Here is a 12,902-nt window from a genome sequence, read left to right as displayed (position 1 = left end):
AGTCGTAAAATTACGAGGATAAAGTCATAATATTACGAGAATAAAGTCGTAAAATTACGAGAATAAAGTCGTAAAATTACAAGAATAAAGTCGTAAAATTACGAGAATAAAGTCATAATATTACGAGAATAAAGTCGTAAAATTACAAGAATAAAGTCGTAAAATTACGAGAATAAAGTCGTAAAATTACGAGAATAAAGTCGTAATATTACGAGAATAAAGTCCTAAAATTACGAGAATAAAGTCGTAAAATTACGAGAATAAAGTCGTAAAATTACGAGGATAAAGTCGTAAAATTACGAGAATAAAGTCGTAAAATTACGAGGATAAAGTCAATATTACGAGAATAAAGTCGTAAAATATTATAAATATATAAATATAACTTCACAAGATGCTCAATATTCCTCATTTTAACACAGGGAGAAGATGCTCTTCCTGTTAGAGTTCTCATAAATTATATTCTCATAATAATACAACTTTATTCTCGCAACATTACGACTTTATTCTCGTAATGTTACGACTTTATTCTCGTAATTTTACGACTTTATTCTCATAATATTACGACTTTATTCTCATAATATTACGACTTTATTCTCATAATATTACGACTTTATTCTATTACGACTTTATTCTCGCTACATTACGACTTTATTCTCGTAATTTTACGACTTTATTCTCATTATATTATGACTTTATTCTCGTAATTTCCAATTTTTTTTGTCTTATTTTGGCCCTAATACTCCGTCGTAGCAAAGAGCTTGAATAAAAAAAAATTAAAAAAAGAAGAAGCCATGGAGAGCTGAATGAGACTTTCGAACTGGGTTATATTTCCAAAGTCCTCCTTCAAAATTTCTGTGCAAAATTACAGACCCAACTGAACCCACAGCACCTTCTGTGTGTCTACGTTTTTCCTTTTGACCCTTCAATTATACTCAGTTTGAAATACAAGACCAAAAAAAACAAAAAACGTAAAGAAAAACGCGTTAGAATATCACAGCCTCCCTCTACGATAAAAGGAGCCCTTTTCGTAGAGAACAGAAAAAGGGGGATATCTTAACTGAAAACACATTCAAAGACTTTTCAAGACTGCGAGTCCCGATGATTCCGAGCTGCTACGACGTTTGGGTTCAGGTCCCTTCACAGAAAAATGTAGCGGGTCATTTATAGGATTTTTTCCCCCTTAACACAAAGATTAGACACTTTTGCAAGGAAATATTAAATTATTCCTGTAAATGTGGCCTTAAACTCTGCAGCCAGAAATGAGCAAACGGATGACGGACGTGAGTTCTTGAAGCCCAGACTGAACGGGACTTGGTACGCCGGCTTGCTCGTCTTTCGTCACTTCCACCTCCGACCCGGGAGCAGAATTGGGCCGTTGGGTGAAACGCTCGGGGGTGGAGTCCGAGCGGCGGGGTTCTTAGGGAAGTATTAGTCTCTCAGAGTGTTAATGTGGGCGCAGATCTTCAGGGCGGGGCCTAACTTGATGTTCATAGTGGACATGAGATGCTCCTCCTTCAGCAGCAGCAACGCCTGGCCGTCGATCTCCTGGGACAGGAACATGGAGGCCAGATCCTCGCAGCCTGGAAACGAGAGGAACAGAAGAGAGAACGGCCATAAAGCAATGAATTAATTAATGGATATAAAAAATAAAAATAAACAGTAACTTCTTCATATGCACATAGGTTTGAAAAAGGAGTAGGAAGAAGTTTACACTTTTCCCTAGTTCCTACTAGGGATGGGCGGTATGGACTAAAAAAATGTATCACGATAATTTCTGGCATTTATCCCAATAACGATAAAAACGATTAAAAAAATAAATAAATTCTCTCTCTCTTTCTCTCTCTCTCCTTTTCTTACTTCCATCCATCCATCCTTCCTTCCTTCCTTCCTTCCTTCCTTCCTTCCTTCCTTCCTTCCTTCCTTCCTTACTTCCTTCCTTCCTTCCTTCCTTCATTCCTTCCATCCTTCTTTCCTCCCTTCCTTCCTTCTTTCCTCCCTTCTTTCCTCCCTTCCTTCCTTCCTTCCTTCCTTCCTTCCTTCCTTCCTTCCTTCCTTCCTTCCTTCCTTCCTTCCTTCCATCCTTCCTTCCATCCTTCTTTTCTCCCTTATTTCCTCCCTTCCTTCCTTCCTTCATTCTTTTCTCCCTTCCTTCCTTCCATCCTTCCTTCTTTTCTTCCTTCCTTCCTTCCTTCCTTCCTTCCTTCCTTCCTTCCTTCCTTCCTTCCTTCCTTCCTTCCTTCCTTCCTTCCTTCCTTCCTTCCTTCCTTCCTTCCTTCCTTCCTTCCTTCCTTCCTTCCTTCCTTCCTTCCTTCCTTCCTTCCTTCCTTCCTTCCTTCCTTCCTTCCTTCCTTCCTTCCTTCCTTCCTTCCTTCCTTCCTTCCTACACAAAAACGTCATCAACAGGAATTTATCATTTTTACCGCGAGATGACAAATTCTTACCGTGGGGAATTTTTTTGACGGTTTATCGTGAACGGTAAAATATCGCCCATTCCTAGTTCCTACCCCTTTATAACTATGGATTTATATTATTGCTATTATTATATCTACACAATATCCATATAAATATAGTCTATATAAATACTACGTAAACATGCCTATTACTACATAATTATACATATAAGTATATAGAAAATATAAATATTACATAATGATATCAATATATAGAAAATGCGAATATTATATAAATCTATATAAATATACACTATATAAACTACCTAAATATCCCTATAAATATATATATGCTATATACATAATATATAACATATATTACATAATTATAACTATCCCTCTCAAGATACACTGCAAAAACTCAAAATCTTAACAAGAATATTTGTCTTATTTCTAGTTAAAATGTCTCATTTTTAGTCAAAGAAATCTCATTACATTTAAAACAAGACATCACTGGAAAAAACAACAATTTTCACCTGTTTCAAGTAGATTTTCACTTGAAATAAGTAGAAAAATCTGCCAGTGGGACAAGATTGTTTTGCTTGTAATGAGAAGATAAATCTTGTCCCACTGGCAGATTTTTCTACTTATTTCAAGTGAAAAGTTACTTGAAACAGGTGAAAATGGTCAAATAACAAATTAGACATTTTAACTAGAAATAAGACAAATATTCCTGGTAAGATTTTGAGTTTTTTCAGTGTATAATATATAAAACATAAATATCCACATAAATATCTAAACATATCTTAAGCAAGTATAATATACAATTTTTCCCTATTTTATTTGTTTCTCACACTCCTCGTTAACCCATTTCCTCTTCCATATACCTGTTTATAAATCATTTTTTGTATCTCTTTTTAAACAGATTTATGTTAGTACTTTGTTTCATTTCCTGCTCCAAACTGTTCCACAGTGAACAGAGCTGAAGAGAATCATAAATCAGTTAAATCCTCACAAAGAGGCTACGTGCAGAAAAACGGCAAGTCAACTGCGATTCCCAGGGTTGATTATGGCGAGCTTCCTCCAATACCCAGCGTGCCTGAAGCCAAACATCACACTCCCTCCTAGCTCTGTCATTTGCGGGCGAGGCTTTGGAACAGCCGCACCGTGTTTACTTCACAATTACAACAAAGCACTCCCACTCAGAAACTGCTTTGCACCTTTTGTCTGTACTTAAGTCCATGGCAACGGCAGCTGAGTCTCAGCGGTCCCATCTACTGTTTCTAAACTCAAACTTCACAGATAAACAAACTGGAGACCCCAAACTACAAATACATGAAGCAGCACTGAGGATAGTGGGAGAAAACATTATGGCCTTGTTTATACGTGGCAAAAACGGTGGTGTTTTCATGCGTTTTGGCCGTTCGTTTACGCGAAAACCAAGCTCAAAGTCTCCAAAAACCATCATTTCTGAAAACTCCGGCCAAAGTGGAGATTTGAAAAAACTCCGTCTTCCCGTTTGTTTGTAAACGGAGGGAAACTGACATTTAGGCTTCAGAACGTCACATTATGCCACAGAAACGTCATCACACTGCAAAAACTCAAAATCTTACCAGGAATATTTGTCTTATTTCTGGTTAAAATGTTTCATTTCTAGTCAAAAAAAAATCTCATTACACTTAAAACAAGACTCACTGGAAAAAAGTGAAAGACGTACACTGCAAAAACTCAAAATCTTAACAAGAATATTTGTCTTATTTCTAGTTAAAATGTCTTGTTTTTAGTCAAAAAATCTCATTACACTTAAGACAAGACTCATCACTGGAAAATACAACAATTTTCACCTGTTTCAAGTAGATTTTCACTTAAAATAAGTAGAAAAATCAATGGAACAAGATTTTTTTTGCTTGTAATGAGAAGATAAATCTTGTCCCACTGGCAGATTTTTCTACTTATTTCAAGTGAAAATTTACTTGAAACAGGTGAAAATTGCCAAATAACAAGTTATTTATCTGGTGATGACTCTTGTTTTAAGTGTAATGAGAGTTTTTGACTAAAAATGAGACATTTTAACTAGAAATAAGACAAATATTCCTGGTAAGATTTTGAGTTTTTGCAGTGCAGCGTCATGAGTGCGACCTGTGTTTACAATTTGTTTGGTCACCGTCAATATTTTCTTGTATTTTACCTGTTTTATATTCTAAAGTCACATTTAAAAGTAACTCCACTTCTCTGTCACTCCAAACGAAAGATTCTCGTTCATCTTGGAAGTAACTGGAAGTTACTCGTGTCATTTGTTGATGTTTTTTCCAGGATTCTGATTGGCTAGCATGACTTTATCTTCTCGTTACACTGCCCCCTGTAGGTTTGGCTGCTCATAGCACCTTAACAGCTATTTATGAGGGTCCGTGGAAATCAGGAGTCGGCAACCCAAAATGTTGAGAGAGCCATATTGGACCAAAAACACAAAAAACAAATATGTCTGGGGCCGCAAAAAATGAAAAGTCTTGTATGTATAAGCCTTAGAATTAAGGCAAATGGCGAAAGGCGAAATGTCGAGAAAAAAGTCAAAATGTCGAGAAAAAAAGTCAAAATGTCGCGAAAAAAAGTCAAAATGTCGCGAAAAAAGCCGAAATGTCGAGAAAAAAGCCGAAATGTCGAAAAAAAAAGCCGAAATGTCGCGAAAAAAAGTCAAAATGTCGCGAAAAAAAGTCAAAATGTCGAGAAAAAAAGTCAAAATGTCAAGAAAAAAAGTCAAAATGTCGAGAAAAAAAGTAAAAAAGACGCGAAAAAAAGTCAAAATGTCGAGAAAAAAAGTCAAAATGCGTGAAAAGAAGTCAAAATGCTTGAAAAAAATTCAAAATGTCGAGAAAAAAGTCGAAATGTCGAAATTATTGTTGAAGTACAATTTCGAGAAAAAAGTCAAAATGTTGAGAAAAGAAGTCAAAATGTCGCGAAAAAAAGTCAAAATGTCGCGAAAAAAAGTCAAAATGTCGAGAAAAAAGCCAAAATGTCGAGAAAAAAGTTGAAATGTCGAGAAAAAAGTCGAAATGTCGAGATTATTGTTGAAGTACAATTTCGAGAAAAAAGTCAAAATGTTGAGAAAAAAAGTCAAAATGTCGAGAAAAAAAGTCAAAATGTCGAGAAAAAAAGTCAAAATGTCGAGAAAAAAAGTCAAAATGTCGAGAAAAAAAGTCAAAATGTTGAGAAAAAAGCCTAAATGTCGAGAAAAAAGCTGAAATGTCGAGAAAAAAGTCAAAATGTCAAGATTATTGTTGAAGTACAATTTCGAAAAAAAAGTCAAAATGTTGAGAAAAAAGTCAAAATTTCGAGAAAAATTCGAAATGTCGAGAAGAAAGTTGAAATGTTGAGATTAAAAAAGGAAAAAGGAAGGAAAAAAGAGCAAAAAAAAGGAAAAAAAGAAAAAAGAAAAAGAGAGGAAAAAAAAGGTCAAACATTTTTGAAAAAGCTCCAGGAGCCACTAGGGCGGCGCTAAAGAGCCGCGGGTTGAAGACCCCTGGTGCAAATGATGTAAATGATTTTTCAAAACGTAGATGGGGAAATATCCATTTTTGTAAATACCCAGCTACGTGTAAACGTGGCCTAAATGGACTGAAGAGGAAAAAGTCAAACAGTGAAAGTTATCACTTTGCTTCCAGCCACATTTACTCCCCAACAGTGATGAGTGGGTTTTTAACCTTGTAGTGAGGAGATGAAGTGGGACACTTGTTCCACGCTCCACTGGGCGGGGCTGGCGGGCGGCCGGGCGGGGGCCGAGCTCTCGGGGGGAGGAGGACCGGGCAGCTGGTGGCAGGAGGACGAGGACGCCGGGGACAGAGACATGGGGTCGTCCTCGTCCTCTTCTCCGCTGGACTCCTCGTCTGAATGGCTGGACTCTGAACGGCACTGCAGGGAAAGAGAGGCGAAGGAACGAAACAGAAAAGTATTAATACTAGGGCTGTCAAACCATTCTTTTTTTTTTAACTTGCGATTAATCGCACATTTATTCACACATTTTTTGCTGTTCTAAATTACCTTTAGGTATTTTTTAAATGTTTTTAATACTGTTAACACACTGCAAAAACTCAAAATCTTACCAGGAATATTTGTCTTATTTTTAGTTAAAATGTCTAATTTTTTGTCAAAAAACCTCATTACACTTAAAACAAGAGTCATTACCAGAAAAATAACTTATTTGACAATTTTCACCTGTTTCAAGTAAACTTTCACTTGAAATAAGTAGAAAAATCTGCCAGTGGAACAAGATTTATCTTCTCATTACAAGCAAAAAAATCTTGTTCCACTGGCAGATTTTTCTACTTATTTTAAATGGAAATCTACTTGAAACAGGTGAAAATTGTTGGTTTTTCCAGTGATGAGTCTTGTTTTAAGTGTAATGAGATTTTTTTAACCAAAAACGAGACATTTTAACTAGAAATAAGACAAATATTCTTGTTAAGATTTGAGTTTTTGCAGTGTGTAAGGAAAGACACACGGATGTCAATCTAAAATATCATGTCTAAAGAAGATAACTTCCTAAGTTATAATTATCTACAAATAATAGGCATCGTTGTGTATAAATAGTCTGCAAAAACTCAAAATCTTACCAGGAATATTTTTCTTATTTCTAGTTAAAATGTCTCATTTTTAGTCAAAAAATCTCATTACACTTAAAACAAGAGTTATCACCAGAAAAATAACTTATTTGACAATTTTCACCTGTTTCAAGTAAATTTTCACTTTTTTCCAGTGATGAGTCTTGTTTTAAGTGTAATGAGATTTTTTTTTTACTAAAAATGAGAAATTTTAACTAGAAATAAGACAAATATTCTTGTTAAGATTTTGAGTTTTTGCAGTGCAACATGAAAAAGGGCAAATATTCTGCTTTATGCCAATGTTTATTCAACGTTCCACAAAAAAAGCTTTTGACCTGAATGTAACATTCCTTCATAAATACAAACACAATGTCGTCCCCAAACTTTTACACTTGTACAGACTAACTAAAGAGTCCTTGTTTTCAGTCGTGTGTTTGGCTGCAAGTGGTATTTAAGACTCGACGTACTTTGATGGTAATTCATCTCAAATTGACAGAACATGCAAATAACTTTAGTCTTGTCCAGTGAACCATCTGGCACCTTTTTGAAAGTGAACTAGCTGTTCAAAAGTCCCTTTTCATTCTCCATCTTTCAGTGCACCATACTTTTCCTCAAACTACGGGTTCCGTCGAGCGCCAGAAATTATATAATGCGTGTTTTTTTTTTATCTTGCACGTTAATCGTGCGTTAATTGTCGGCGTTAAGAAGACGTTAAGTTAATGCGTTATTAACACGTTAACTTTGACAGCCCTAATGAATTGGACACTGTTCATCACGTTGCATTAAGCTGCTGCTATTCATTTCATGCCATTCAGAATGTTGCACTAAGTATTATAATTTTCTTGTGTTTGTGAGTTTGACTGGATGTCATTCAACTACCTCTTTTGAAGTTACATGTATTTATTTTTGTTATTGCACTATTCTGCACTTTTTGTTTTAGTTTACAATTTCATGTTTTTACATTTTGCTGATAAGCTTTGTTGAAATATATGTCCATGAAACTTGGGATAATTTAGTTTTAGTCCTCTTTTTTTTTTTTTATTCATTGCCAAAATGTATCTGATCGGGAAAAAGTATCGGAAATGTATCGGGAGCCAAAAAAAGTGATCGGATCGGGAAAAATCAGGATCGGCAGAAACTCAAACTCAAGTGATCGGGAGCTAAAAAAATCCTGATCGGGACAACCCTAATATACAAGACTGTCTCAGAAAATTAGAATATTGTGATAAAGTTCTTTATTTTCTGTAATGCAATTAAAAAAACTAAAATGTCATACATTCTGGATTCATTACAAATCAATTGAAATATTGCAAGCCTTTTATAATTTTAATATTGCTGATTATGGTTTACAGTTTAAGATGAAGATTCCCAGAATATTCAAATTTTTTGAGATAAGATATTTGAGTTTTCTTAAGCTGTAAGCCATTCTGAGACAGTCCTGTGTGTATATATATATATATATATATATATATATATATATATATATATATATATATATATATATATATATATATATATATATATATATATATATATATATATATGATAGATATCTCAATTCCTGCAATATACAGAAATATTAAGTGTGCAATAATAACAATGTCTTTCTAAAAAAAATAAACTAAACCAAATTCTAAATCAAATATAAATGAAACTAGCAAAATTGGTAAAAAAACAACAAAAAAACAACCTGACTTTAACTCCATCCAAAAACAGAGATGAATCAAACTAATTCCCTGCTCCTTGCAGGAACTGGGACTGTTCTCTCACCTTGACGGGGATGGGTCTCCCTGCGATCTTGGCACTGGCGATCTCCGAGCTGGTCCTGCGGGGAACTCTCCTCCTGGCGATGCCTCCGTCCTCGTCGGAGTTGGAGAGCTGATCCTGGCCCGGGTCCGGGTCCGGGTCTGCAGCGTGGTCCTGGTCCGGCCGCTGGCCGTGGCTCTGGCGCACGGAGCAGTTCTGCCTGAAGCTTACGTTGTACCTGGGGAACCAATACATACTGTATCGTAGACAAAGAGTGACATATACGGTACTGAAGCCAGGACGAGCAACACAGTTTTTGTCTCTTTGCACCGTTACATGGTATAAAAAGTTATACACATGCAGTGGGAAAGGGACAAATGCAAAGCAGAAGCAAAAAAAAAAAAAAGAAAGAAAATTGTGTCTGTCTGTTGACAGCGTTGTAACTTCTTATAGAGCTCCGGACCCCACGTCACCAGGTTTGTTTGTAGCGCCATTTTGGCAGGAAAGAGAACTGCTCTTCACAGCGTAATCGTGAACTTCACAGCATTTAAACCCAAAAGCTACAGAAAACTATGGCTGTATCCGAAATCGCATACTAACGTACTACATGCTACATACTGCATTAGTATGTACTGTATACTGCCTAGGGCTGAGCGATATATCAAGATTTTAATATATAGATATATTTTCAAACGCGATATGGTACGAGACAATATCGTTTATATCGATTTAAAAAAAAATATATATATATATATATATATATATATATATATATATATATATATATATATATATATATATATATATAAAATTTAATTTAATTTAATTTAATTTAATTTAATTTAATTTAATAGGGACAATGCAGGTTTACATGTGATCACATTCACTCATTACAAACAAGCCAATGTGACTGATGTTCTGCATACAGAGAGTATAGCTATTGCTAGTTTCCATCTCCTGTCCCTACTTAGGCTTTTAGTAAAAGAAAATGAAAGAAAGGAGAAAAAGAATACAAAAATACATCCAATTTTCAACATGCAAAGCTATATCCTATTTACAATTCTCAGCTTGCAAGAGAGCACCCTATTAGCGGTTACAGGTGATTAAAAATGCTTACATTTCTGATTTTGCTTCAACCAGTCTTTGACATTTTTAGTAAAAACCTTAAAATCTATATATATATATATATATTTTTGTTTTTTTTATGATTTTGATATAGCTTATTTTGTTACAAATTGACTTGAATGTTTTATTTGAGATTTGCACAAATGTTTTGTTATTTGCACAACTGTCAACCTCAGTGGAAAAGTCTGCCTGTTACTGTCTACATTGTATTAATTGCACAGTGTATTTTAATTTAATTGTTATGCAGGAAAGGGATATTTGTTTTATTTTATTCAAGAAGCATTTTTATTCTATATATGCAGGCAGTTTATTTTTATTTCATTTGTTTTATACATTTTGATATTGTGCAGACCTCTGTTAATAAAGGAACCATGTGTGACATTTGGCACGAGGCTTTGTATTAAAACTGACTGTTTTTTTAAGGGTTTGCCTCAGAAAAAATGAAGCTAACAGAGATGCTATGCTATAATGCTTTGGGGGAAACCCCAATTATGGCACAGAAAAAATATCGATATATATCGAGTATCGCCATTCAGCTAGAAAATATTGAGATATGACTTTTGGTCCATATCACCCAGCCCTAATACTGCCTACTAAATGAAGGATTCAGTAGCCGCTCCAGCAGACCGTTCAGCAGTAGCAGCCAAGTATCCCAGAATGCATTTCACCAAAACGACAGCGGGAGCCGAGAGCCAAAAGCTGTTTTAATTTCCGCTGTAGCGCTGTTAATATGCCACTTTATTAAGTTTTAATATTTTTTCCAGGCGTAAAAGTAACCGTTAAGATCCCCAACCTGGGTGTAGAGGTTTAAATTAGAACTTGAGATAGTTGCTTATGGCTTACTCTGTCCCAGTCAATCGTTAGCAAGAAGCTACGTCCACAAGTGGTGTTTTCGTTGCTAGCCTAGCAACACAGATCAAAAAAGTTCACTCCAGAAACGTTGTAGTAAAACAAAAATAAGGATCTCCGTTTTATTACTCATTCCCAGAGTGTACATCCACTGGCAAGAAAAGTAAGCTGGCCAAAAAACACCTTTTGTAACTAATTGCAAAAGAGAGAGGTAAGAAAACCATTTGCTTCCACTGCTCTCAAGCTCTGACTGAATCTCCTTCCTCCACCACAGGTAATCAACGGCAGGTGTGCAGGTAACTCTTAAAGGGCAAGTACACCTTTTATCAATAAATTCCAAATCACATGATAGATAAACACATGAATCCTTGTATACTTTTAACATTTTAACTACTCTATGTAATCCTAAATCAAATAATGTATCTTTTTAACCCATATAATGTATATGAAATTATATCGTGAACTTATGTAACACATTTTTAATCATGTTAACAGTTACAAACTATGAACTGTTCTTTGGCGGGGATGAGAAGAGCCGCCGGCTTCTCTGTGGAGAATTACCACTGGCTGAAATAAAATCATTTAGGAAGATAAATGTTGGTTTAATGGAGGAAATCTAACAGTTGTAGCTGCCACATTAGTTTGTCTGAATATAAAGTGAAGCTTCATGTTTTTACTGGATCCCCAGAAGCAGCTGCTGCTGCTCTGTCTGAACATCAGAGCCTCACAATTTTAATAAATGTATTAAAATGAACATATCAGTCTATTGAATTTCATTTTATTTTATTAAGCTACATATGTTTGGGTTTTTATTTAGTGCACCTCTACGTACTTGGTATAAAACATAATAAAAATAAAAATAATATCACGTGCACAGTACAGTACTGATGACGCATAATAAAGTACCGTATTTTCCACACTATAAGGTGCACCTAAAAGCCTTTAATTTTCTCAAAAACCGTCAGTGCGCCTTATATATGATCATTATGGTAATTTCTGTTACTGTAGTCAGGGGGATTGTGGGTAATGTAGTTGGTGTCGCCGAAGTAACGGCGCTAAAAACGTCAGGAATCATCACAGACGTTCAAGACAAACAGCAGCAACGCTGACTCTCATAATGGCGACTGACGAGACGGAGCAAAGCTGGTTTTTATTTTGTTAATAAAGTTTGACATACGGTACTTTTCTTCGTTTTTTTTTTGCATTTGCTGTAGGATTTTGGAGCATTTCCTGGTATCCTGGTTTCCATCAGGTAGATGCTAACTCAACCCCAGCCACTATAGTACGGTATTTTACCATATATATTTAGTGCGCCTTATAATGCGGTGCGCCTTATAGTGCGGAAAATACGGTACAGTATAAAAGGCGACTAGAGGCGGGAAAAGTTGTATTTTGTAATTACAAAATTGTCCTGTGGTCGCTGCTGTTTTGTATTGCACTTGTGTTTTCTCAATAAAGCTTGTAAAAAATAAATAAATAAATAGCGATGTCCAGTCAAGGGCGCATTGCATTCTGGGATATAGTAGCGAGGTAGACTGCTCTGATGCAGCTGCGGATTTTTTCCAAATCAGTATGACAACCGGGTATTTTTCGCATATTGCAGATTTTGCTTTTGTTCGCATACAGGACTGTCTCAGAAAATTAGAATATTGTGATTTTCTGTAATGCAATTACAAAAACAAAAATGTCATACATTCTGGATTCATTACAAATCAAGTGAAATATTGCAAGCCTTTTATTATTTTAATATTGCTGATCATGGTTTACAGCTTAAGAAAACTCAAATATCCTATCTCAAAAAATTTGAATATTCTGGGAATCTTAATCGTAAACTGTAAACCATAATCAGCAATATTAAAATAATAAAAGGCTTGCAATATTTCAGTTGATTTGTAATGAATCCAAAATGTATGACATTTATGTTTTTTTTAAATTGCATTACAGAAAATAAAGAACTTTATCACAATATTCAAATTTTCTGAGACAGTCCTGTACTACATTTTGGCAAAATCAGTACGTACTAGTACAGTATGCGATTTTGGATACGGCCCATGTTACTAATCTTGAAAGACTAAACATTTCTGGCCATTAAAAAGCTCCGGGAAACCTTTTTAAAAGCATAGAAACTGCACCGGAGCTACCAGACCTCCAATATCCCGACGTCTACAACTACCCGATCAACTTTCCTTCGTCCTAC

The 12,902-nt window shown here is 35.3% G+C and overlaps 1 protein-coding gene across 4 annotated transcripts in view; it reads right to left on the bottom strand.

The window, feature by feature from the left end:
* Positions 1-677: 677 nt before the first annotated feature.
* Positions 678-12,902, bottom strand: part of LOC133460753 (polyhomeotic-like protein 1) — a 55,584-nt gene continuing 43,359 nt past the window's right edge. For 3 of the 4 annotated variants that reach the window (XM_061741500.1, XM_061741503.1, XM_061741501.1), the window contains 3 exons: positions 8,756-8,987; positions 6,089-6,296; positions 678-1,580 (listed from right to left, as the gene is read on the bottom strand). In XM_061741500.1, coding sequence (XP_061597484.1) covers positions 1,429-1,580; positions 6,089-6,296; positions 8,756-8,987 — 592 coding nt within the window. In that variant the 3' untranslated portion in view covers positions 678-1,428. The remainder of the gene's footprint in view (positions 1,581-6,088; positions 6,297-8,755; positions 8,988-12,902) is intronic. The other variant, XM_061741502.1, reaches the window with a different exon arrangement.

The sequence above is a fragment of the Cololabis saira genome, chromosome 15 (assembly GCF_033807715.1).
Source record: "Cololabis saira isolate AMF1-May2022 chromosome 15, fColSai1.1, whole genome shotgun sequence".
NCBI lineage: Eukaryota > Metazoa > Chordata > Actinopteri > Beloniformes > Belonidae > Cololabis > Cololabis saira.
Note: the sequence above shows the minus strand (reverse complement) of the source record. Positions and strands in the feature narration are given on the sequence as shown.